We start from the raw sequence: 23651 nt of genomic DNA, 5'->3' as shown, positions 1-23651 counted from the left end.
AGAACACAACCTCTCCCTCATGGTGACAAAAACAGAGGAGCTGGTTGTGGACTACAGGAGGAATGGAAACAGGGACCAAATTCAACATTTCCAAGTTTGTTATTGACACAAAATTCCCATTTTAATATTGATCCTGACACAATGTATTTTATATATTGTTAATGACATAAAACGTATTTATAGATTGTGACTGACAGAGAATCGTATAATTTGTGTTCCGTGTGTTATCTGAATGTACTTGCCTGTGATGCTGCCACAAGTCAGTGTTTCTCTGTACCTGTACCTTCCCGTACTTGTGCACTTGGCAATAAATTCAACAGGACCTGAGAAATCTCAGTGAGATTTGATTAGTGATGATCATCTTGGCAGCTCGGTCGGTCGAATGTATGAGACAGTACACTGTTAAATGCAAAACCCTGAACAGTGTTGATGATCAGAGGGATCTTAGACTCCAGGTTCATCGCTCCCTGAAAGAGACTGCACAGATTGATTGGGTGGTTAAGAAGGCAAATGGTGTGGTTGTCTTTATTAGTTGAAGCATTGAGTTGAAAAGTCGGGAAGTTGTGTTGCGGCTGTTGCGAGCCTGCGGTCGGACTGTGACTGTGTCTTTAAGAGCGCCGCAGTGAGGAGGCGGGACTATGACGTCAGTCACAGGCTGACGGCGCTAACTGTGGATTTAACCATAAGAGAGAGAGAGAGCGATCTGCAGACAGGCAGTCGGCCAGTCTAGAGAGAGAGAGACTGGAAAAGCTGATAGTTTCAGTTTGTCGCAGCTGAGGCTTGGAACTCTCCTATGCCCGCAGGAGTGGGTTGATCATCGGTACACGGAACCACAACGAATGCGTGTAGCTATCACTTCATAATATCCACAGGAGTGGATTTTGGAATATCTTGGGGGACCGCTTGTGTTAACCCTTGCCTGGGTATGTTGTGTGGTAACCCCTGGAAAACCGTATTCCTGTGACAGGTCACTTTCGCTGATAACTTGTATGTGGACGGATTCAACGGATAAGAACTTCGACGACGGTTATTTTGGTGTAACGGCCTTTTCTCTACGTTTCACCCTGGATTACAAATATCTCTCTCCCATCATTTATTCCGTGGATTACTGAACTTTCCTGCTTTACCGTCTCAAGACTCTAAGCTTTGGTCCCTCAGGCTCGATAGTTTGAGAGTTATATTTACACATATATACACATAACACTGTTAACTTTCCTTTATACGGTTAAGTTACTATGTAATAAGTAGGTATTAATAAAGATAACGATTTTAACATCAAAACCAGACTCTAGTGTGATCTCTATTGCTGCTGGTTCGTTTCTAAAACGTTACAGTTTGTAACACAGCTTTATAAAACTAGTTAGACCACATCTGGAGTGTTTCATACAGTTCTGGTCGCCCCCACTCTCGGAAGGATGTCGGGGCTTTGGAGAGGGCGCAGAGGAGGTTTACCAGGATACTGCCTGGATTGGAGGGCATGAGCTATAACGAGAGGTTGGACAAACTTATTTTGTTTTGTACAGAGCGGCGCAGGCTGGGGTGAGACTGGATGAACGTTTATAAGATTACGAGAGGAATAGATAGAGTGGAGAGATGATATAATTTTCCAGGGGGTTGAAATGTCTAATACATTCAAGGTGAGAGGAGATGTGAGGGGCAAGTTTGTTTATTTCCACATAGTGGTGGGTAGCTGGAATGCTCTGCCTGGGTTGGGGGGTGGGGAAGAGAGAGAGAGAGTTAGAGAGAGAGAGAGTTAGAGAGAGAGAGAGAGAGAGAGAGAGAGAGAGACACACACACACACACACACACACACACACACACACACACACACACACACACACACACACGTCACGTGACCCCGTTCGCCCCTCCCATTTAACCGCAGATGGGCAGCATCTGCGCGTCTGTTTCCGAAGCCCCGCCCTCCGGATGATGCAATAATCACTTCGGGCATGCTCACAGTCTCCGAGTGAGCGGTGTTTACCTTTCTCCTCCAGTGCTGAAGCGGATCGTCTGTGAGTTCGGGAAAGTGTCCTCGCTTCCTCGCTTGGGGACCCGGGCGTCGGGATCACTGTTTGCGGGCCGAAGATATCACTTTCCCATTGGTGAGTATAGATCCTGAGCGGGAAGATCCGATGTTGGCCGTGAGCCCGGAACTGAGGGCCGATTACTCATTTAGTACCCAGTTATCTGGGCTCGTCAAAAATGTGTAGACTTCACTTAATCTGCATTGAACGATTCAAACCAGGATCCAGGCTGTCTATTTCCGCAGAATTGAAATAGCAGTCCCGCCAACAGGTCACGTGAGGCTGCTTCCAGCAGATTTGCCCCGCCCTCCGCTTTGCGACGCACGATCACGTGGTATATTTCTGCAATCCCAGGATGTGTGGTGATGCTTCCTCCATATTGTGTTGGGGAATCTGATGTTGGCCACTGAGTCCCGTTAACTTCCCCCAACTCGCCTCGCTTCCTGAGGCTCCTCGCGTCAGTCCTTGAGCATTATGGCTGTTGTGTCTTCTCCCTGACTGGGGTGGGTGAGGGAGGACGTCCCAGGTTGAGGGGATGTTTGATTTCACTGCCTGCTTACCGAGGGACTGGGAAGTCTAGGGGGGAGAATGGTTTCTGTGATGTGCTGATCTGTATCCAAAGGTCTCTGCAGTTCCTTACAGTCACGGGCAGAGTAGTTACCATGCAAGGGGTTGAAGTGCCCAGATGGGAAACTTTCTATGGTGTGCTGATAAAAATTTGGTGAGGGTCAAATTGTAAATGCCAAAGTTCTTATTGTTTGTTCTAACTTTGTCATTTTAAGATCTTTTATACGGTAGTGTGTACTATTAATTCTGTATCTATGTATTGCTGGAGAACCATCACTGATCCTCCTTGAACTCTTCTCCACCTGGTTCCATTTGCTCATTCCCTGCCCATCTTGTTCAACCTCTGTCCAGTCTCTCTCCCCCCCAGCTTTAGTGATGTATATCAACCATCTGGGTCAACCTTGGTCCACCCTGCATTACACCTCTTCAATAATATATATCAGCAATCTTTCTTCTAACACTTGTCTTCATTGCAATGTGTTCTTTTACAGCTTTGGCCTCGCTGAGTTATTTCTGGAATCAGTTTTTGTGAGCTGGAATGCCAAAGGGTCATCAGGTTCCAGTTCTGTTGTGCATTGGTGTGGAGGTGCTAGTTGTGAACTGTGACTGGCTGACACACTGCAGCATTTTACTGGTAGCAAAGAGTACTGGGAGAGTTGGTGCTTGGGATATAATTCTGTGATCGGCATTCCAGGGATATGGAACTGTTGGTGTTTTGGCTTTGACATTGGTCACTGCTTCTGCAGATGGGGCTGGGTGGTCGTACTTCTGCAATGAAGCAGAAATTTCAAGCAGCTGGACATTGGTTGTGGGGGAATCCCTGACTGCACCACCCAGTGAGAGATGTGGGGACGATGTGTGAGACTCTCAGTGTGGGTAAGTGACACGTCCAGCTGTGTGGCTCTGTGAGGTTGGGTCCTGGGATATCACAGTTTTAGATCCAAGTAAAATGGACCCAGGTTTATGAGGTGTTGAGCGAATATTTCTGGTCTGGGATCAAATGTTCATATCTGGAGTTCCTTTGGAAGAAATGGCTGTTAATCTGAGGAGAGAATGAGTTTGTATTCCATCCCTCACAAGGAGAGGCTGTGATCAAATGGGCTGTTCTGTGTTTACACCAGTAGAAATAGACCTGGGGGTTCAGTGTTCAAACTGTGTATGGAAATTCCTCCTCACTGTCACCTGTCTGTCAGGCAGTGGAAATCAAACAGGAACTCACGTTGCTGGCGGTCTGCACTAAAAATGGAAAATTGTGAATGCATTCTGACAGAAGATTGTGAACCTGAATCGTTAAATTTGTTGCTCTGCCCACAGCAGCTCCTCTCCTGTTGAGTGATTCTGGTGATTCCAGTTTCTTTTTATTACGTTCACCCTGGAATGGTTTACATTTCCTGATTGTCTGTTATACGTGAAAACGTGTTCAGTGTAGTTGTTGCTAACAAGGTTCACATGAGTAATCTCAGAAATGATCGGCTTTATGAATGAGGAGCCTTTAACGGGGTGGTGAAAGCAGGTGTGTGGTTAAGTAAACTGACTGAATGCTGAAAAGCCTGGATACAGTGGACATGGAGAGGACGTTTCCATTACACAGAGAGTCTGATTTGACAGCACAGTCTCAGAATAAAGAAACTGAGATGAGAAAAATTTCTTCAGCCAAAAGATGGCTGATGCATGGAATTTGTTGCCACTGAGTGTGGTTGAGGCTCCCATTTGTGTATATTTAGGGCAAAGATTAATATATTCATGATTGCTAAGTAGCTTCAGGGTTACAGGAGGAAGGCAGGAATATAGTGTTGGAATAAATCTCAGCCATGGTTGAGTGCTGGAGCAGACTCGATGGATCAAATCACCTAATTCTGTTCCTCCATCTCATATCTTACCATGACTGAACGATGAGTCCTTCCTATCCCAAATCAAGTCTTGTGACTTGTCAGGGACAATTACAGATTTGTTCACTGAGATCATTATATTTGTCTTCAATGTTTAGATTTCAGTGAGCAGAAATATTTTGTTCTCCTTTGTATTGTTGACATGCTTCATTATCTTTCATGTTAAAGTTAGACCTGCGGTGAGAGTTTTATTGGAAGAAAAACCCACAACTGGAAGTGAACCACGAGTGAAGATGAGGGAACAGTAGCAAGTGAACCAGCCCGAGGACTGAGAGCACAAACTGGAGAGAACCCATCTGACTCAGGGTTTCCATTGATTCATCAGGAGAAAGTTTGGTGAGTCTCATTTACTCAGACACTGGTCCTTTAGACATTACATATCTGTACAAAGCAAGGTAGGGAATAGTTGAGGTGAGAATGAATGTGCCCAGAAATATCAGTTATGCCTTTGTCAGACCCAGTTGCAATCACTCCAGGTCTGGTAATATTCTGTCAGTATCCCAGCTCTTTAAACTCACGCACATTCTCTCAGTGTTTGCTCATTTGAAGAACTTGCATCTTCTGAAGTAGCTTTTGGTGGGTTCTAAGTGTGGAGAGGGAAAGAGGGGTGCTTATATTTACTACCTTGCAAAAAGAGGTAATTCTTTGAAATTACTTGCTGCAAACTCACTACCCAAACTCTGGAGAACTCCACGAGGTACAGGGCCTCGACTCCAATAAACAGCTTCCTATCATCATCATCTGCTTCCTATCGTCTAGCTGTTCCCAACAAATATAATTCCTCTCAGTGATCAACTATCGGAATGATTCACTCACTTTTAGATGAACGGGTACCTACACTGTTGGGGTGTTTAGATTGCCGGGAGACAAGGACCACAGGGACGAGAGGTCTTTAGTTAACTGATATGAACCTGTCTTTACCCTGCTGGCAATTCTGGTTTATATTAGTAAAACTGTTGTTTCTGAAAATACAAAACAACGAGACACTGCACTGATTGAACCACCCCAGACCAGATCACTCTGGGAAGTCCTCCTCAGAAACATTGGAGTTTTGTGACCCAACTCGAGACAAGCAGCACACTGCCCACTCTACGGACAACATGGCAGAGCAGGGTATCTTGCAGGGGACTTTAAATCACACAATGTTGGTTCACTGATGAAACCCATTCGGTTTCCTTCGCTCACTCCCCGAAATCATAAAAAAACTCCATTAAACAGCTTTTCAGTACAAACTTTCACCCATATGTGACGTCATTCTGATGCCCCCACATAAAACCATAAAACATAGGAGCAAAATTAGGCCATTTGGCCCATTTCTCCTGTTCTGCCATTTATTCATGCCTGTTCCAATTTTCCTCATTCCCAGTCTCCCTCCTTCTCCCCATAAACCGTCATCAATCAAGAATTTAGGAACCTTTGCCTTTGATATCCATAAGTACTTGGCATTCACAGCATCTCATGGCAAAGAATTCCATAGGTTCACCACTCTCTGGCTGAAGAAATTTACCCCATATCCTTTCTAAAAGAATGCCCGCCTATCCCCTTTAATCTGAGGTTGTGTCCTCTGGTCCTGGACTCTCTCAACACAGGAAACATCCTCTCCACATCCACTCCATCAAGGCCATTCACCATTTGATAGGATTCAAAGAAATCATCCTTCATTCCTCTGAATACAGGTCCAGAGCCATCAAATATTCTCATATGACAGGCCATTCAATTCTGTACTCATTTTCGTAAACCTCCTTTGAACTCTCTCCAGTATTAGCACATCCTTTCTGAGATAAGGGGCCCAAAACTGCTGAGAATAATCCAGGAGCTTTGTGAAGTCTCAACATTACATCCTCACTTTTATATTTAGTTTTGTATTTATATTTTATATTCTTGAACTGAATGCAAACATCATACTTTCCTTCCTCATTAAAGACTGAATGCACAAATCAACCTTTAGGGAATCCTGAACAATGGCTCCCAAGTCCATTTGCACCTCAGATTTTTTTTGTACATTCTCTCCATTTAGAGAATAGCCAACCCTTTCATTTCTTCTAGCAAAGTGTATAATCATGCACCTCCCAAAACAGTATTCCATCTGCCATTTCCTTGCCCATTTTCCTGATCTTTCTGTAGCGTCCCTACTTCCCCAAAACGACCTGCCCCTCCACCTATTTTTACATCCACTGCAAACTTTGCAACAAAGTCATCAATTCCATCATCCAGATCATTGGCATATAACATGAGAAGAATCGTTCCCAACATAGACCCCTGTGGAACTCCACTAGAAACCAGTAGCCAGCCAGAAAAGGCTGTCTCTATTCCCACTCGTTTCCTCCTGCCAATCAGTCACTACCTTTTCCCTGTAATAACATAGGCTCAGAGCTCGTTAAGGAGCCTCACGTGTGGCACCTTGTCAAAGGCCTGAAAATCCAAGCACACAACATCAACCAATTCTCCTTTGTCTACCCTGCTTATTATTTCTTCAAAGCATTCCAACAAATTTATCAGACAAGATTTTCCCTTGAGGAAACAACGCTGACTCCGGCCTAATTTATCTTGTGCCTTCAAGTACCCTGAATTCACATCCTTACCAATCGTCTCCAACACCGTTCAAACCACTGTCAGACTGAGTGGTGTATAGTTTCCTTTCATTGCCTCTCTCCGTTCTTGAAGAGTGGAGTGACATTTGCAACTTTCCAGTCTTTCAGAACCATTCCCTAATTTAGTGGTTCTTGAAGGATCATTACTAATGTCTCCACAATCTCTCCGGCTACCTCTTTCAGAACAGTGGGTGCAAACCATCTAGTCCAAGTGACTTACCTGCCTTCAGATCTTCAGTTTCCAAAGAACCTTCTCTCTTGTTGTGGTCCCTTCTGTACAGGTCCCACCTTCCCTGGAAGAGAGCCATGGAACCAAAAATCTTATCCCCTCTCCTTCCCTCCCCCTCCACATGCCTGATGTCATGCATGGTTTTGCTACACTGGGGTCTGACTTCATGTGTGCAAGGTTTGTTTCTCGTGGTTGTGCAGTTTAATCTTTCTTCCATTCAGACAAGGGAGTGAGATCCAGATCTGTCACGTTCTCTCATTGTGGGTGGGCATTTTTTTTCCCCATTGACTTTATTCCACTGTTACAACTTGCCGAAGAGCAGTCAATGTTTCGAGGTATATAACCCTATTAATGCAAGAAGGAAGCCTTTTCTGTTTTTCTGGGCTTCTCAAACATTTGTACACTTCGGTTAAATATCCCTCCGGAAGTTCCAGAGGAGAAGCTCAGTCTGTCTAATATTTCCACACAATTAAAGTAGGAAATTGTTTATTATTGTCATGTACCAAGGTTTAATGAAAATTTTGTCCTGCATACCATCCTCTCAGATCAACACATTACAACAGTAGGTTATGGTAATTCATTAACAGAGTGTAACAAAGCATTATGGTTACAGAGAAAATCCACTGCAGGTAGACATATGGTGCAAGGTCACATCGAGTTACATTATGAAATCAAGAGTCCATCTAACAATGCTGAGGAATTTTCAGTTTGCTTATAACAGCATAATGGAAAATGTCCCTAGGCTTGGGAATCTTTAACTATGTTGCCTGATTTACTGAGGCTGCAGGAGGTATAGAGAGAGTCCATGGAGGGGAGACTTGTGTCCATGATGTGTCCACAGTTCTCTTCTATTTCTTGAAGTCAAAAGAAGAAAGTAGCCGTACAAAGGTGTGAAGTATCCGGATGGGATACTTTTTTATGGTGTAAACTTAAATTTGCTAGATGAATAACAACACTACAAACAGTTCTTTACTTTATCCTTTTCCCCAGTTTATTTGTTCGAACTCAGCCGGCAAGAAGCTCGGGGCCAAGCATCAGAGAGACAGAATTCGTCTCCCTCTGGCTGCTCATGATGAATCTCAGTCCAACATGCAGAAACGTTACAGTTATAGAACTAGCGAAACAAAGAGCACTTTAGTTCAACTGGTATTCCCACCAAGGCTGTTGGAGCAAAACTTAATTTCTTAGATAAGAGAGTCCACTAAATCAGGGTTTTAAATACAAATGAATGTTCTGTCCAATCCTTATCAGTTATTCTCTTTTGTTAGACAAAGGAATGAATTTAGTTCAATTCGTGTCTCATGAGAACTCAGCTCTACATAACATTCCCAAGAGATATCTGTGAGTCGTTAATCTAAACAAGCTGCAAGCAGATTCCTCAGTGAAGGACAGAACAGAAATTTGCACACTATCCGGAACAAAGCACACATAAGTTTGGACTTAGTTTTAACCTGTTATTTACAAGAACCCAAGAATCATTTCTTACATCCCCCAATACCCTTAAAACTTCCTCACCAGAGTGTTGTAGCAGATAGTTGCCTTTCTGACTGAAAACCTGTGACTAGTGGAGCGCCACATGGATCAGAGCTGGGTCTGTTGTTGTTTGTCATCTCTATCAGTAATCTGGATGATAGTGTGGTTAACTGGATCAGCAAATTTGAGGATGACACCAGGACTGGTGGTGCAGTAGACAGTGAGGAAGACTATCATGGCTTGCAGTGCGATCTGGACTGCTGGAAAAAAATGGTTTGAGAAATGGAAAATGGAATTTAATGCAGACAAGCGTGAGGTGTTGTGCTTTGGTAGTTGCTGCCAGGGTAGGTCTTACACCGTGACTGGTAGGGCACTGAGGAATGTTGTAGAAGAAAGGGGCATGGGAATACAGGTCTATATTTCACTGAAACTGGTGGCACAGTTCAACAGGATGGAAATAAAGATTTTGGCACATTGGCTTTCATAAACGAAAGTGGTAAGTAGAGGAGATGGATGTTATGTTGACATTGTACAAGATATTGGTGAGGCATAATTTGGAGTATTGTGTGCAGTTTTGGTCACCAACCTACAGAAAAGATGTAAAAGAGTTTGAAAGAGTTCAGAAGAAATTCACAAGGATTTTGCCAGGTCTGGAGGTCTTGGGTTATAAGGAGAGATTGAACGGGTCTGGGCTTTATTCCTTGGAATGTAGAGATTGAGGGGAGATTTGATGGAGGTGTGAAAAAATTATGAGAGTTATAGATGGAGTAAATGCAAGCTGGCTTTTTCCACTGAGATTGGTTGGGACTGCAACCAGGGTCATGGGTTAAGGGTGAAAGGTGAAACATTAAGGGGAAAATGGGGGAAAACTTCTTCACACAGATGGTCATCCAGGTGTGGAATGAGCAGACAGTCCAACTGTTGCATGCGAGCTCAATTTCAGCATTTAGGAGGTTTGTATAAGTACCTGGATGGTATGGGTGTGGGTGTAGGCAGTTTAAATAGTTCAGCACAAACTAGAAGGCCCAAAGGGCCTGTTTCTATGTTGTACTTTTCTATGACTCTGTGACATGAAATAGTACTAATATTAATGTAATTCCTTTTAACAGCTGTGTGGACCAACCATTCATCTGGTCAGGAAATGTTTACATGGCTTTAAAACTGTGGCACTTCACATTGACAGTAGATAATAGAAAATCCCAGCTGCACGTCAACAAAGGCGATTTGTCTGACAGTGTTTCAGTTAGTGTGGGGCCAGGCACCCATGCAGCTCAGTGGGAACAGGGAATAATACCAATGGAGAGTGTTAAACTGAGCCAAGTAACAGATTGGAGATGCAGAAATGCCCGATTCTTATAGAGACAGGAAGAGCTTCAGAGAGTTTAATGGTCATTCCAGATACCAGTACTGTGCCCAGTTAGAAGATGATTTCTCTCTCCAACTTGCGTTGAACTTCACTGTAACAGTGTGATGCCAGATCACACCTTGACAACTCGAGTGATCTCTTCTTAAGTGTTGTCTTCCACTCATTGATGGATTTTATAAATCATTTTTCAGGTTAAAAACGACAAGGAATATATCTACAGGAATCTCAAACACAACACACCAGTTTTGCTGTCTCTGTCCAGATATTTAAGAAGTGGAGCAAGGGATTCACTCGACCTTCCTTCCTGCTCAGACTGTGGCGAGGGATTCACTCAATCATCTGACTAACTGGCATGCCTGTCAGTTTACACAGGGGAGAGGCCATTCACCTTTTCAGACTGTGGGGATTCAAGGTCAATTCATGAAGGTACATCAGCAAATTCACACTGGGACAAGGCCATTCACCTGTTCTGTGGGTGAGAAGGGATTCAGTCACTCTTCCCACCTGTGGACACACCAGTCATTTCACACTGGGCAGAGACTGGTCATCTGCTGAATTTGTGGGGAAGGATTCACTCAGTCATCTGACCTAATGGCTCACCAGCGAGTTTGCACTGGGGAGTGGCCGTTCACCTGCTCGGACTGTGGGAAGGGATTCACTCAGTCATCTCATCTACTGAGACACCAGTCAGTTCACACCGGAGAGTGGCCATTCACCTGCTCAGACTGTGGGAAGGGATTCACTCAGTCATCTCAACTGAAGGTACATCAGCGAGTTCACACTGGGGCGTGGCCATTCACCTGCTCAGAGTGTGGGAAGGGATTCACTGAATCATCCTCCCTACAGAGACACCAGTCAGTTCACACTGGGAAGTGACGGTTCACCTGCTCAGACTGTGGGAAGGGATTCAATCGGTCATCTCATCTACTAAGACATCAGTCAGCCCACACAGGGAAAGGGCCATTCACCTGCTCAGACTGTGGGAGGGGATTCACTCAGTCATCTCTACTGAAGATACATCAGCGAGTTCACACTGGGGAGAGGCCTTATACCTGCTCAGACTGTGGGAAGGGCTTCATTTTGTCATCCCAACTGAAGGAACATCAGAGAGTTCACAATGGAGAGAGGCCATTTGCCTGCTCAGACTGTGGAAAGGGATTCACTTCCTCATATCACCTACTGAGACACCAGTCAGTTCACACCGGAGAGTGGCCATTCACGTGCTCAGTTTGTGAGAAGGGATTCACTTCATCATATCGCCTACAGAAACACCAGTCAGCCCACACAGGGAAATGACTGTTCACCTGCTCTGTCTGTGGGAAAGGATTCACTCATTCATCTCAACTGAAGTTACATGAGCGAGTTCACATTGGGGAGAGGCCATTCATCTGCTGTGAATGTGGGAAGTGATTCACTCAGTCATCTGGCCTTATGTAACTCTTGTTTTGGCTAGCAGTATAATATAGGGGGTGATAGCCCCCCAGCCCAGCAAAACTTGAGAAATCTCATTTGGGTGGATACTGCACGATGTGTCCCCTGTTACAAATCAGTACCCTGAAATAATAAACAGTACACAATCTGTGATTAAAGGATTGCGCTTTATAATTCTTACTTTGACTATACGGTTCGTGAAGAAATAAGAAAAAGGGCCCACTCTCTCCATTCGCGTCTTCTCATCTCTCCCCGGCAAAAGACCACGAAAATCCCTCTTCCAGACTTACAAGAAAGAACGTTTCTCTTGTTGGATCACCCACACTCCAAAACCCTGTTATCTCTAGTCATAACCCAAACATTGCTGCTGCAGAGAAACCATTACCTCAGCAGTGAAATATTACAGAGAGGCTATTATGTTAGCAGTGAAACCTACAGCATGTTACACTTGTGTCACACTACCGGGTTCACACTGGAGAGAAAGTTTCAATAAGCTGCATGCTGGTATTTGTCCATCATTGTTTCTCAATGCAATTTCAGCAGTGACTGTCGGTGCTGAACTCTGCAATTATTGCTGCTGCTCACCACACCCAGTTCTGCACCCTGGTCACTGGGCATGGGAGGAGTTTCTTCTGCTGCACATTCACCTTTAACGGGACTGGAGTTTAATATTCTGGATCCTAGACAAATAACTCAGTTCTATTTTAAACTCTATCTCCAGTACTTAGTGAATTTACAACACAACTAGTGTACAGAAGAGAGTCAACTCAGGCCATCTGGACCCTGCCAGTGATTCAGTTCCATGACAGTCCTTTTAAATCCTCCCCTGTTGTTCCCCTCTCGCTCTCCCTGTGGTGATGGCTTCCAAACAGTCACCACTCTGTGAATTAAGAGGTTTCCCCTGAATTCTCTGCAGACTGAAGAAGTCGAGCTGACTGCAGTTCTGTCTGAGATATTCTTTGCCCCTCCAATCTCTGGGCTGAGGGAGAATGACATTGTGAGTTAACCTTCTTAATCATGACTCTTTTTCACATTATGGGTCATTTTTTCTGCTTCTAAAGGGTTGTTAGAAAACACCACTGTCCTCTAAAGACTGAAAACAGAATGGAAAACCATCAGTTGGATGTTCAACAGAGAAGAGTCAGAAACCAGAGGCGGGCACAGGGCAGAGTTTGGGGCTCTGGACGATGGTCGGGGTAAGAATGTATAATGAGGAGAAGGGTATCAGCAGCGGGGCGTGGCAACATATGTCAGAGTAGCAACATTTGGAAGCTGATTGACAGGGAAAATAATTTGTTTGTCTGACTGATGACACAAACACTGCCTGTTGTGAGGTGCTCCTCTGGTTGAGGAACATGTGTGTGTGGGGAATGTTTTTATCTATTGAGGGAGTTGTTCCTGCTTGTTTATCCTGTAATATTATATCCGGATGGTTATTACGGATTGTCCTATTAGTGGTTATGTATTGATTATCATATACTTTGTAAGATTTTTACTCTAAAACTGGATAAGGCTTGAATTTATTGTGCCTTTATGATGTTACGGTGGTCATTCATAAGTTTGTATTTTAAAGCAAGATTTTGGTGAATGATATTTGTCACTTGATTGTACCTATACAAGTAATCAGATTGAGTTAAATTCCTGCAGGATCCCAGAATGTTTTGGACTGTGTCTGGTTTCCCTTGGCATTTTCTGCATTTATTGCCTGGTTTGTTTGTCTTTAATGTAATTTTGATATTTTAAAATGTTAACTACCTTGTTCTGTATTTCCCCAAGAAACCCCTATTTCTGTGAAGAGGTCTCCAACTCGCAGTCAGGTTCTCGAAGCTTCCTTGTCACCATCTCGTCTGCTCAGATCATTGGGATGTCTCCCATGGAGGGTCATACTCATTCCACTGGTTAATGTTTTCTTCCATAGTGATGATTCATTTTTCTGGGTTGGCCTCTCATTTAAGTTTTCTGGTCTGTATTTCTTATCAGAATTGTATATACTCGCATGGAGTGCTGAATCCTGTATTTTTGATGAAAATATATACTTTAGAAATCTTACCAGACTGTTGAGTGATTTTTTTTTAAGTTATAGCTCTTCCTCCTTCTGTCCTTGGTAGTGTTAATCTAAGTGTGTTTGAGTGTAAATAGTCTTTTCTGAATTTGTCATTTCAGTTCTTATTTTTTTTTGTAAAGTTTCCAGATTGGAATGGAACCAAGATATTTTGCCAAGGAATATATTAATATGGGAATAGTGAAAGAGTTTATTGCCTTTGTTGTATTTGCTATACCATGGAAATATGTTTGGCAAATGTTCTTAAGCCTTGAAGTAAATTTTGAAACATGTTTTTGCTTTTTCACACTACTTTCTATTTTCTCTGCTTGTTGATATTCCAGATACCTGTGTATCAAGAGTTCTGATGAAGGGTCTTGGCCCAAGATGTTGATTCCCAACCATAGACACTGCCTGACCTGCTGATCTCCTCCAGCACATTGTGCGTATTGCTGTAGCTTCCCAGCACCTGCAGGGTCTCTTGTGTCCCATATACTTGCATGTTTCTTGAATAGGACACACAGGTAGGCAGAGAAGGTTGTATGGTTCTGTTGGTAAAAAATCAAATCAAATCATTAGAGTCGGAAGGTGTTGAGTCACTGTGGGTAGAACAGAGGAATAGCAAGAGTGAAAAGACACTGATGGGATTTTTATAGAGATCCCTCCATCAGTAGTATGTATATCTTCCACAAATTGCAACGAGAGAGGGAAAATGCATGTCAAAACAGCAATATTGCCGTATTCCTGGGAGATAGTCATGCAGATATAATGGGAAGGTCAGGTAGTTGCTGTATACCAAGAGGGTGATTTCCTAGAATGCCCACAAGATGGCTTTTTAGAGCAGCTCCTGGTGGAGCCCAGCTGGGGATCAGCCATTCTTGATCAGAAATTGGAGGTGGGAAATCCTGGCAGTCGTTGAATGTTTGGAGTTGTGGAGACGTCATATTTTAATTGTGCTGAATATTAATTTCTGCGTCTCTTTGTCTTGGAATCGAAAGGCTCTATTAAATATTGTCTGATTGCCATTGCAGATGTTTGATAACTGTTGAACAAATAAGAGCATGCCATTTTCTGTGATATTTTTAAAATATGGTTGCATTGCGGTTTTAAAATATTCCACAATGTGTGGATCATAAGTGAGTTCAATTGAAAGAGAAAGAGGAAGATTATGGTAATGAAATACTTTTTGGGAGTCGTGTGTTTCTTTAGTTTGTGTTGCGTGGATGATTGAATTCATCATCTTTTTCACCAGACATGTGGCAGAAATTGTGTGTCTCCTTGCCAGAAGTGATTTCCAGGAACGGATGTGAAATTCGGAGCCTGCAAGACTTTTCAAAATTCTATGAAGTGTTAGTGTATGGGAGCCTCAGCTCCCCACATCTTACTCTCCTAAGTTCTGTAGAATACGTGCTGAGGCCTTTTGCTTCACAAGTTGTTTATTCTGTATTCTGCAATTGCTTGCGATAGTTTTGAAGGAAGACAAGTGTGAGTATGGATGTTTACTTTGCTCGCGCTGCGTTGTCAGTTTGTGTCATTTTGTATGTTTCATTTATTATTGATTTCAGAGGGAGACACTGATTCCACACCGGCCATGTGGATTCAGGGCTCAAGGGATCAAAATATGAACGTATCTACACCCGATATGATAAAGCCACGATTCAAAAGTCTTCAGTGAGGTGCTTCAATGTCTCTTTGGACTCCAGACACAAATTTTCCTCTTTCACCTCTGATCTGCCCACACGATCTCCACTCTCCTCCTGTTCTTCACTTACGTTAGAGCAACTCGCCAAGGCCTTCTCTTCTCCCCTTCTGACTCGCCATAGCCCTATCTGATCCTTTCTTCCTAAACCGTAAATATCTTTCTTTCTTTTCTCTTGATGGGTTGCTCCACATTTCTTGTAACCCAGGGTTACTTTAGCTATCATCATTTCCCTGCCTCAATGAGGCAAACCTATATTGAACCCTATGTAAGTGCTCCCTGAACAACATCTCTTTCGCATTTCCCTGAGAACACCATTTCCCATTGTCCTTCCCAAGTTCTTGTCAGGTAGCACCATAAATCGCAGACCCCCGATTAAACACAGTCCATGCACTCTGGTCCTGTCCCTGTGCAAGGTAAATGTTGGGGAGTTCTGCTCTATCATTCTGAAATGCTGACCCGCGGAGAGATCTGCCACCTGATCCGTTTCCTTTTCTACTATTAGATCTCATATGGACTGTTCACTAGCCCGCCTCATAGTGACATGAATCCATCCTGGACACAACTGATAAATTATGCCATACCAAAAACTTTTACCCTGGGGGAGGTGCCGAAGAATATTAGGGACGTTTCAATTGTCAGTGCCAATAACATGTCCAAGTTCCGCTCCCGATCGTTTCCTCACTGTTCTTCTTGAATGTTTGTTTTGTTAATCTGGTGGGCGACTGTATAGAATACTCCAAATGAGCTGATCATGGTTCCGCGTTCGTCTCACAGTCTATTAACAAACGAACGCTCCACGTCGTCCTCCCTTTCTGCAGCTGTGATACTATCTCTGGTCTGCCATCGCAATCCCTTCACACTCTGTTACCCAACCCGGTCCATTTTTCAAAATCTAAAACACGGAAAGTCCTGAAGCCATTCCTGCCCTTGTGACAGTCGAATGTCTGTGATAGTTTGGATCATACTTCAACCGTTGTAACAATCACGCCAGCAGCATTCAACGTTAGTATTGTTACTACCTGAACTGCATGAAGTCAGCAATCTTCCATCAATTCTGCATTTTCCGGATGACCAGGCAAATGATTGTTTGAATTCAAGACGTATTTGCCAATGCAGTTCATTGTAAAACAGCTTTATTTGAAAACTCCGCGGTATTATCATTAGACGCGGGCGTTATCTGCACAAATGGCCATTTAATGTAAACACATACGTCATTCCATTCCTCAGCTCTTCTCTGAATTTCCTCTGTGTCAGTGTATAGATACTAGTATTGGTGCACATGCTGAGAAATTGCAACATGTACCCAAATTGTTGGAGAATGTATACCGGGGAACTCAAATATCTGTCCTGGTAAAAATAGTTTTGCACTTGCCATTTCAGGGAAAAGGCTACGTAGGGCATCCACAATAATATGAAATTAGCTGATACAGAAAACAACAAAATCATCGATTTTCTGCGGTTTTCCACCTCGGCATCTTTCTGATTGTCGCTGCTGTGCAGAAGCCTTCTGCGGACTCTATTTGCCACAACGATATGCCTTACGGTTAACCCGTTAAACACCACGAGTAAGCCGATTGGTAGTAATGGTGTTAAAATACTGTTCAGCAATTCGTATCCTCTCCACACGGGTGAAGTAACGTACTCATATCCGCCGATGCACCGCCACGGCGTGTTGTCAATGATGACGTAAGGTTCAAGTGCGAAGTAAATTGGGACACTTCTCCCGCAGCTCACTATAACCACGGTCACGATAACCACCGTTGCTGTTCTGTCGGTGCAGTATCGTTCCCGCAGCTTTCGGCAACATATTGCGATGAAGCGATCGAAGGTAAAACTAACCGTAAACCAAATAGAACAGTCCGTCGCTACCCTCCCAATTACAACTGTCAGAGCGCATACAGGAGTGATGAACAGGAATCTGGAATAAATGTAGATATTGTTGGTCTGTTCCACTAAAACAACAAGGATAACCACCATCAGATCCGCTGCTGCCATTCCAACCAGGTAACGGGTGATGCATTTGGAGAGTCCACATTTTCCACGAAATAGGATCACAATCGCCGTTAAATTAACTGCAATAAATTGAAAAAAAAATGGAATTATAACTAGAATAAATGTAGATATTGTTTGTCTGTTCCACTAAAGCAATAACGACAACCACCATCAGATTTGCTGAGGCCATTCCGACCAGGTAACGGGTGATGCATTTGGAGACTCCGCATTTTCCCCGAGATAGGATCATAAATTAACCTCAAGAAATGAGAAAGCAAAATGGACCTATGTTCAGCAGCAAATCTCGGAATACCCCCATGGAATTCTGTTTGGAAGTGGAAAGCGGGAGTCCAGTGTGTGCGGTCTTGGTCGCTGCGCTCCGGCTGGAGGACACTGACGGATGTGAGTGTCAGTGGATTGGCGACCTTCCCACAGTTTAGAGCGAGGCATCCGAGTTCCGGGACTCACGTACCGGTGAACGGACGATCGTGCCAGTAAACAACACCATTTCCATTATTAGAGGTGAAAGAGTTGAAGGGATTGTTTGCAGCGATGACAAAGTGGAATCAAGAGATACAAAGCACAAGTTATCATTTAGTGACTTTTGTAAGAACAGGCCTACGTGTCGAAAATAGACTGGACAATCATTTAAATAAGCTGCCACGTTGTAATATGATCTACTCTGATAGAAACTCGGACCTAGAAAAGTATAGACCAGCATCACTTCAGAATGCCTAGCCAGGTGAAATTATGAAACAATGCCAATATCGGCACGAACATAAATGACAAAAGGAAAATCACTTCGATCAAAGTGTGGAAAATTAAAATAAAACAATCAGATGCCTGAATTCTCCAACCGGGAAATACGTTTCAGCCGATGGTAGCACCTGCGCTCAGTAACAGTGCGGATTCCGCAGCAGAGTAACGACGGCACCGTACATAAAGTAACCAGCTCCGGCACCTTACCGGGGACACCAACCGCTACAAGTGCAGGATAGAAAATGGCCGCGATGTAGTAAATCGCCGGATATCCCATATTCCGTCAGAAGCAGCGTTCAGTTCTACAGAACGTTTCAGCTGCTCAGATGGACTGGCGATCGGTTAAGCAGACTTTTATTGAGGTGAGAGCAATTCTACTGAGGCAATTAGCGTGGCTATCACGTCAGGGACATTATTGACAACCAACTGCACAAACGCTTACGTTAATCTATGTTTACTCACTGTCCCCGTGTCATGAATGTGACTCCTCAGGGGATATTGCAATCTATTTACTTTGAAACAAAATGCAATGTGAATTTTCCATGTTAGTCTTTCATGCTACCCGGCTTCAGTTTTTTAAATAGGATTTTTTTTTTATATATGTATCTGGGTTGCTTTTAAAGTAGGCATTTAATCTTGAAGTCGATTTATTTTGTAACATTTGAGGGAGCACATTCGCTTCTGAAATTGAAGGAAGGAGTGTCTTCTGGCAGGGAAAATGTAGAACACTTCTTTATTAAAGGGGAACATTCTTTTATTCTTTTCTTTCGTTCGTTCCAGTCATTTCGGGAGCTTTGAGTGTTGGAAATTACAGTGACAGCTGACATGTGCTACAATAAAATACACTGCACATATTCCTCCAAACGCTTTAAAAGATCCACGGCGATATTCCAGAGACCTGTGATCAAAAAGGGTACGTGTCTTGGGGAAATTAGCGAGGGCTGTGGACAGTTTGAAGAACGATGTTTTCCAGCGCACACATTGATTGGCAGGACCCTGACCTCTGTTGGTGAATGACTTGAACACCTCATACCCGTGACTTGCTATGCAGTCTACTTAACTTTAAAGATTTTCTCAAACGTGCCACAGTTCTACGACTATTTCTCCATCCATTCGCTCTTTGAATAAAAGTAGCAAGTGAAATCTGTGAACTGTCCGCAGGTTCCCAGGCTGTTCTATTATTTACCACAAAGTTTGAATTTTTTTCTCCTGATTTTCCTTCAGGTATATTGCCTTTCGATCATCAATATAAGTATGTGCAGAACAGCGGATGCGTTCAATCTCACCTCTCAACCACACTTCCTTCTGTTCTTGCAGTGCACCGGTCCCAGCCTATTGTGGTTCTCGCACCGATGAGCGGCCCTCGGCTTACTGGGGAAAGTCTCATCACTCTGTTTCCATTGTGGAACTCCTAATAACATGCGGCCCTCGGTTGACCCGAGAAAGTATCAATTCTGCATTCGAATTCATTCTTACAAAGTGAATCACTTCGTAACTTTCCGGGTTGAACTGCATCTGTAACTTCTCAGCGCTGCTCTGCGTCCTGTCACTGTCCTGTTGTAACCTGTGACAACCTTCTACACTATCCATAATTTCACCAACTTCTACATCATTGTAAATAAAATAACCCACCATTCCACTTCCTTATTTACATCATTTCTAAAGCACACAAAGCCCGGGGGTTTCGAAACAGATCTCAGGACACCACTGGCAGCATACAGAGAGAAAACGCTCCATCCACAACTATCCTCTGCCTTCTTGGGCGTCAGTCCTGAATCCACCAGCCAAGTTGCCCATTACTGAAGTCGGACTCACCGCTTCCCGCAGTCACTCAGCGTTTCTCCCGACCGCACAAAACGACTTATCGATCCTACATCGGCCCTTTTAACGCTCTCCTCACAAATGTCCCTCCGACTGGTGAATACTAAAGTCTTCATTCAGGACCTCCCCTTCTTCCCCCGACTTCAGAGACTTGTTTCATCTTCTATCCCTGACCGGTCCTGCACTCATTCCAGTCATCTTTTTTTCACATTCATCCACAATGGCTAGGGGTTTTCCTTAAATCTACTGCAGACCTTCTGTAGACGTTTCTAGTTATCCTAATTCCATTCTTCAGTGTGTCCCCGGCTACTTTGTAAATCTACAGTCATGTCTGATCCTTGCTTTCTAATCCTGAGGTCAGCTTCCTAAAGCTTCTTTCTTCCTCTTGACCAGATGTTTCACATCGCTTGTCGACCATGGTTCTTTCACCCTGCCACCCTTCCCCTGCATGAATGGGGCAAACCTATCCAGAGCCTCATGTAAGTGGAGCCTAAAATACCGTCACACTTCAGTTGTGCATTTTCCAGGACACATCCAGCCTAATACCATTATAGTTAGACAGGATTTTCCAGCCTACTATCATCATAATTCCACTTACACTGTTAATAACTTTGGGAACTGACACGTGTCAGTGGGCAGAGAGTGGCGCAATGGGATGGGATGGGGAATGACACGAGGTTGTGGGGACACAGTGGGGCATTGAGATATCTTTGTGACTGACGCGGGTCGGTGAGATTAGCGTGTGTACCACGTTTACGAAAGGAGTGTGCTGGACCCCTTATAATTTGCCTACCGACACAATCGATCGACAGACGGCGCAATAGCCACTGCTCTACACACCGTCCTTACACATCTGGAGAAGAAGTATGCTTATGTGAGAATGCTATTCTTGGACTACAGTTCAGCATTCAACACCATCATTTCCTCCAGTATCGACAGGAAGCTCAGAGACCTCGTCTTTGACCCTGCCTATCAGATCGCCAGCTGGATGTTAGCGTGGACTCCCTCAGCTCCACCCCACTGAATTTCAACAGAAGCCCCTCAGGGCCATGCACTGAGTCCCCTCCTTTACTCCCTGTATGCCCATGACTATATCGCCACCCACAGTTCTAATCTGTTAATTAGAATTGCCGACGACACTACATTGATTGGCCTAATCTCAAAAAAAAAAAAAATAACGAAGTGGCTTACAGGGAAGCAGTTATCGCTCTGACACAGTGGTATCAAGTAAGCAACCTCTCCCTCAATGCCGCAAAAACAAAGGAGCTGGTTCTGGATTACAGGAGAAATGGAGACGGGCTAACACCTATTAACATGAATAGATCTGGGGTTGAGAGGGTAAACATCTTTAAGTTCCTCGGCATCCACAGAGAGCTGCAGATCTGTGGAATGCACTGCCTCAGAAGGCAGTGGAGGCCAATTCTCTGAGTGCTTTCAAGAAAAAGTTAGATAGAGCTCTTAAGATAGTGGAGTCAAGGGATATTGGGAGAAGGCAGGAACGGGGTACTGATTGTGGATGATCAGCCATGATCACAGTGAATGGCAGTGCTGGCTCGATGGGCCGAATGGCCTACTCCTACACCTATCGTCTACGGTCACATCACCGAGGACCTCACATGGTCTGTACACGCCAGTTGTAAAGTGAAAAAGTCACAAGAACTCCTCTTTCAACTCAGACGGTTGAGGAAGTTTGTTATGGGCTCTGAAGTCCTAAGAACGTTCTGCAGGGGCTCAATTGAGAGCATTCTGACTGGTTGCGACACTGTTATGGGAGCTGTACCTCCCTTAATCGCAGGACTCTGCAGAGAGCGGTGTGGACAGGCCAGCGCATCTGTAGTTGTGTAATTCCCATGATTCAGGATATTTACAAGGACAGGTGTGTAAAAACGGCCCAAAGGATCATTGGGGACCCTAGTCACCCCAGCCACAATCTATTCCAGCTGTTACCATCTGGCAATCGGTACCGCAGCATTAAAGCCAGGACCTACAGGCTCCGGGACAGCTCCTTCCACCAGACCAACAGACTGATGAACTTACGCTGATTTGAGTGTACATTATTACATTGCCTGTTTTATTCGTTATAAATTATTATAAATTACTATGATTGCACATTTAGATAGAGACGTGACGTGAAGATTTTTACTCCTCATTTATGTGAAGGGTGTAAGAAATAGTCAATTCATTTCAGAGTGAAGCACAATAAAATATAAGTTTTATTATATTTTTTCCAAAGTCTTTTTTCTGTATTGTTGCATAAATAGTTAAATTGATCTTCAGAACTATAGTAAATTAAAACCATCGAAGATCTCCACCTAACGGCCTAACCCCGCATTTCCGCGCTCTGACGCCACCCTTCCTTTGACCTCAAGTCCATGGAATCCTTGATCCTAGAAGCACGAACAAACCCACCAGTGCCGGGACTAGGGGGCTCTCACCTACCATTTCGCCGCTCCTCCATGGATCAGCCCCATGGAGGCGAGGTAAGTCTCCAACTTACCCCCACTATCCCACAGCCCCTTCGGTCTCAAGACCCTATCGACTCGAAACGCCTCGCAAGAGAGCATCAGCACCTTTCTCTCGGGGGAGCGAGAGCCCACCGGCTCCGGTTCCAGCGGACTGGAAGTGGGAGAATGTCCCGGCCCTCCTGCAAAAGCGTCCGTTACCACCCGAGAATCTGAGGCTGAGGTAAATGTCTACCTTTGACTCTGCCCCTGCTGGGCCCGAAGGGGGCAGACTCGAGACCCATGCGGCAGGTCCGAAAGGCCAGGCAGGATGTTGAGAACCTTTTGGGTCCCGTCCCGTCCGAGAAGCGCTAGGGAGGCCGCAGTGCGCAGGCAGTGGATCTCTGCGAAGAGTCGAAGAGAAAGAGGGAGTGAGAGTCAGTTCGAGGAGGTGAGGGAGTTGGTCATAGAGATGGTGGACGTGGAAAGCGGAAGAGAGGGTGATGGTTGCGAAGATGGATTGGGGAGGAAGATCGTGATATGGGTTTCGAAAGAGTGGGTTGCATCAGAGGGGTGACTCAGATGGAAAGGGCTGGCTGTTTCAGAGGACATTTCAATGGCCTCATTGAAATCCCAGAATGTCTTGCAGGTGGGAGAGATCACTAACGGGTCACTGAACATAAGCCTTTCTTCTGACTGACAATTAAGACCATAAGACAATAAGACATAGGAGCAAAATTGGGTCATTTGGCCCATTGCGTCTGGATAATACTTCTTCCACAACCACCCCACCCCCTCCCAATCCCGGCCTTTTGGCCACGACTTTTGATGCTGTCCAATCAGGAACCTATCAATTTCTGCGTTAAAAAAAAAAAAAAAAAACACCCAACCTGGCCTCCGCAGCGGCATGTGGTAGCTAAAGCAATTTCCTTGTACTTGTGTTGTAAATAGACGCCCGTCTATCCTAAGGCTGTGCCTTCCTGTCCTAGACTCCCCTACTTTGGGAAACATTCCTTCCACATCTACCCTGTCTAGGACTTTCAACATTATCAAGGTTTCAATGAGCTCCCCCGCTCATTTTTTTCTCTAAATTCCACCGAGTACAGACCTAGAGCCGTCAAACGTCCTTCGTATGATAATCCAGTCATTCCCGGGACCGCCCTTGTGAACCGCCTCTGGACACTCTCCGATATCAACACATCTCTTCATCTCTTCGTAGATGAAGAGTCCAATACTGTACACAATATTCAAGGACAGGCCTCACCAGGTGCCCCATAAAGCCTCTGCATCACACCCTTGCTCCTGTATTCAAGCCATCCTGA

The 23651-nt window shown here is 44.3% G+C and overlaps 1 protein-coding gene and 1 pseudogene across 2 annotated transcripts; one reads left to right on the top strand and one right to left on the bottom strand.

The window, feature by feature from the left end:
• The first annotated feature begins 1936 nt into the window (after positions 1 to 1936).
• On the top strand, positions 1937 to 13596 carry LOC140206899 (uncharacterized; annotated as a pseudogene).
• A 219-nt stretch (positions 13597 to 13815) lies between these two features.
• Positions 13816 to 18379, bottom strand: LOC140207646 (probable G-protein coupled receptor 139). Of its 2 annotated transcripts, XR_011888609.1 has the most exons (3): positions 18275 to 18379; positions 16336 to 17388; positions 13816 to 14162 (listed from the first exon to the last, which is right to left on the bottom strand). XR_011888609.1 is itself a non-coding variant. In XM_072276199.1 (2 exons), the coding sequence occupies exons 1-2, from the start codon at positions 18342 to 18344 to the stop codon at positions 16490 to 16492; spliced, it is 969 nt and encodes a 322-aa protein (XP_072132300.1). In that variant the 5' UTR covers positions 18345 to 18379; the 3' UTR covers positions 15055 to 16489. The 2 variants fall into 2 exon arrangements, 1 of the variants encoding a protein (XP_072132300.1); XM_072276199.1 differs by lacking the exon at positions 13816 to 14162 and having other exon boundaries at positions 15055 to 17388.
• Positions 18380 to 23651: the final 5272 nt, after the last annotated feature.

Source organism: Mobula birostris, chromosome 13 (assembly GCF_030028105.1).
Source record: "Mobula birostris isolate sMobBir1 chromosome 13, sMobBir1.hap1, whole genome shotgun sequence".
Lineage (NCBI taxonomy): Eukaryota > Metazoa > Chordata > Chondrichthyes > Myliobatiformes > Myliobatidae > Mobula > Mobula birostris.
Note: the sequence above shows the minus strand (reverse complement) of the source record. Positions and strands in the feature narration are given on the sequence as shown.

Bases quoted from the DNA above. Each gene is read 5' to 3' on its own strand.
- LOC140207646 (XM_072276199.1), bottom strand. From the start codon at position 18,344: ATGGGATATCCGGCGATTTACTACATCGCGGCCATTTTCTATCCTGCA. The intron at 17,389-18,274 runs GTAAGGTGCCGG...AATTTATTGCAG, and splicing joins TGTAGCGGTTGGTGTCCCCG to TTAATTTAACGGCGATTGTG.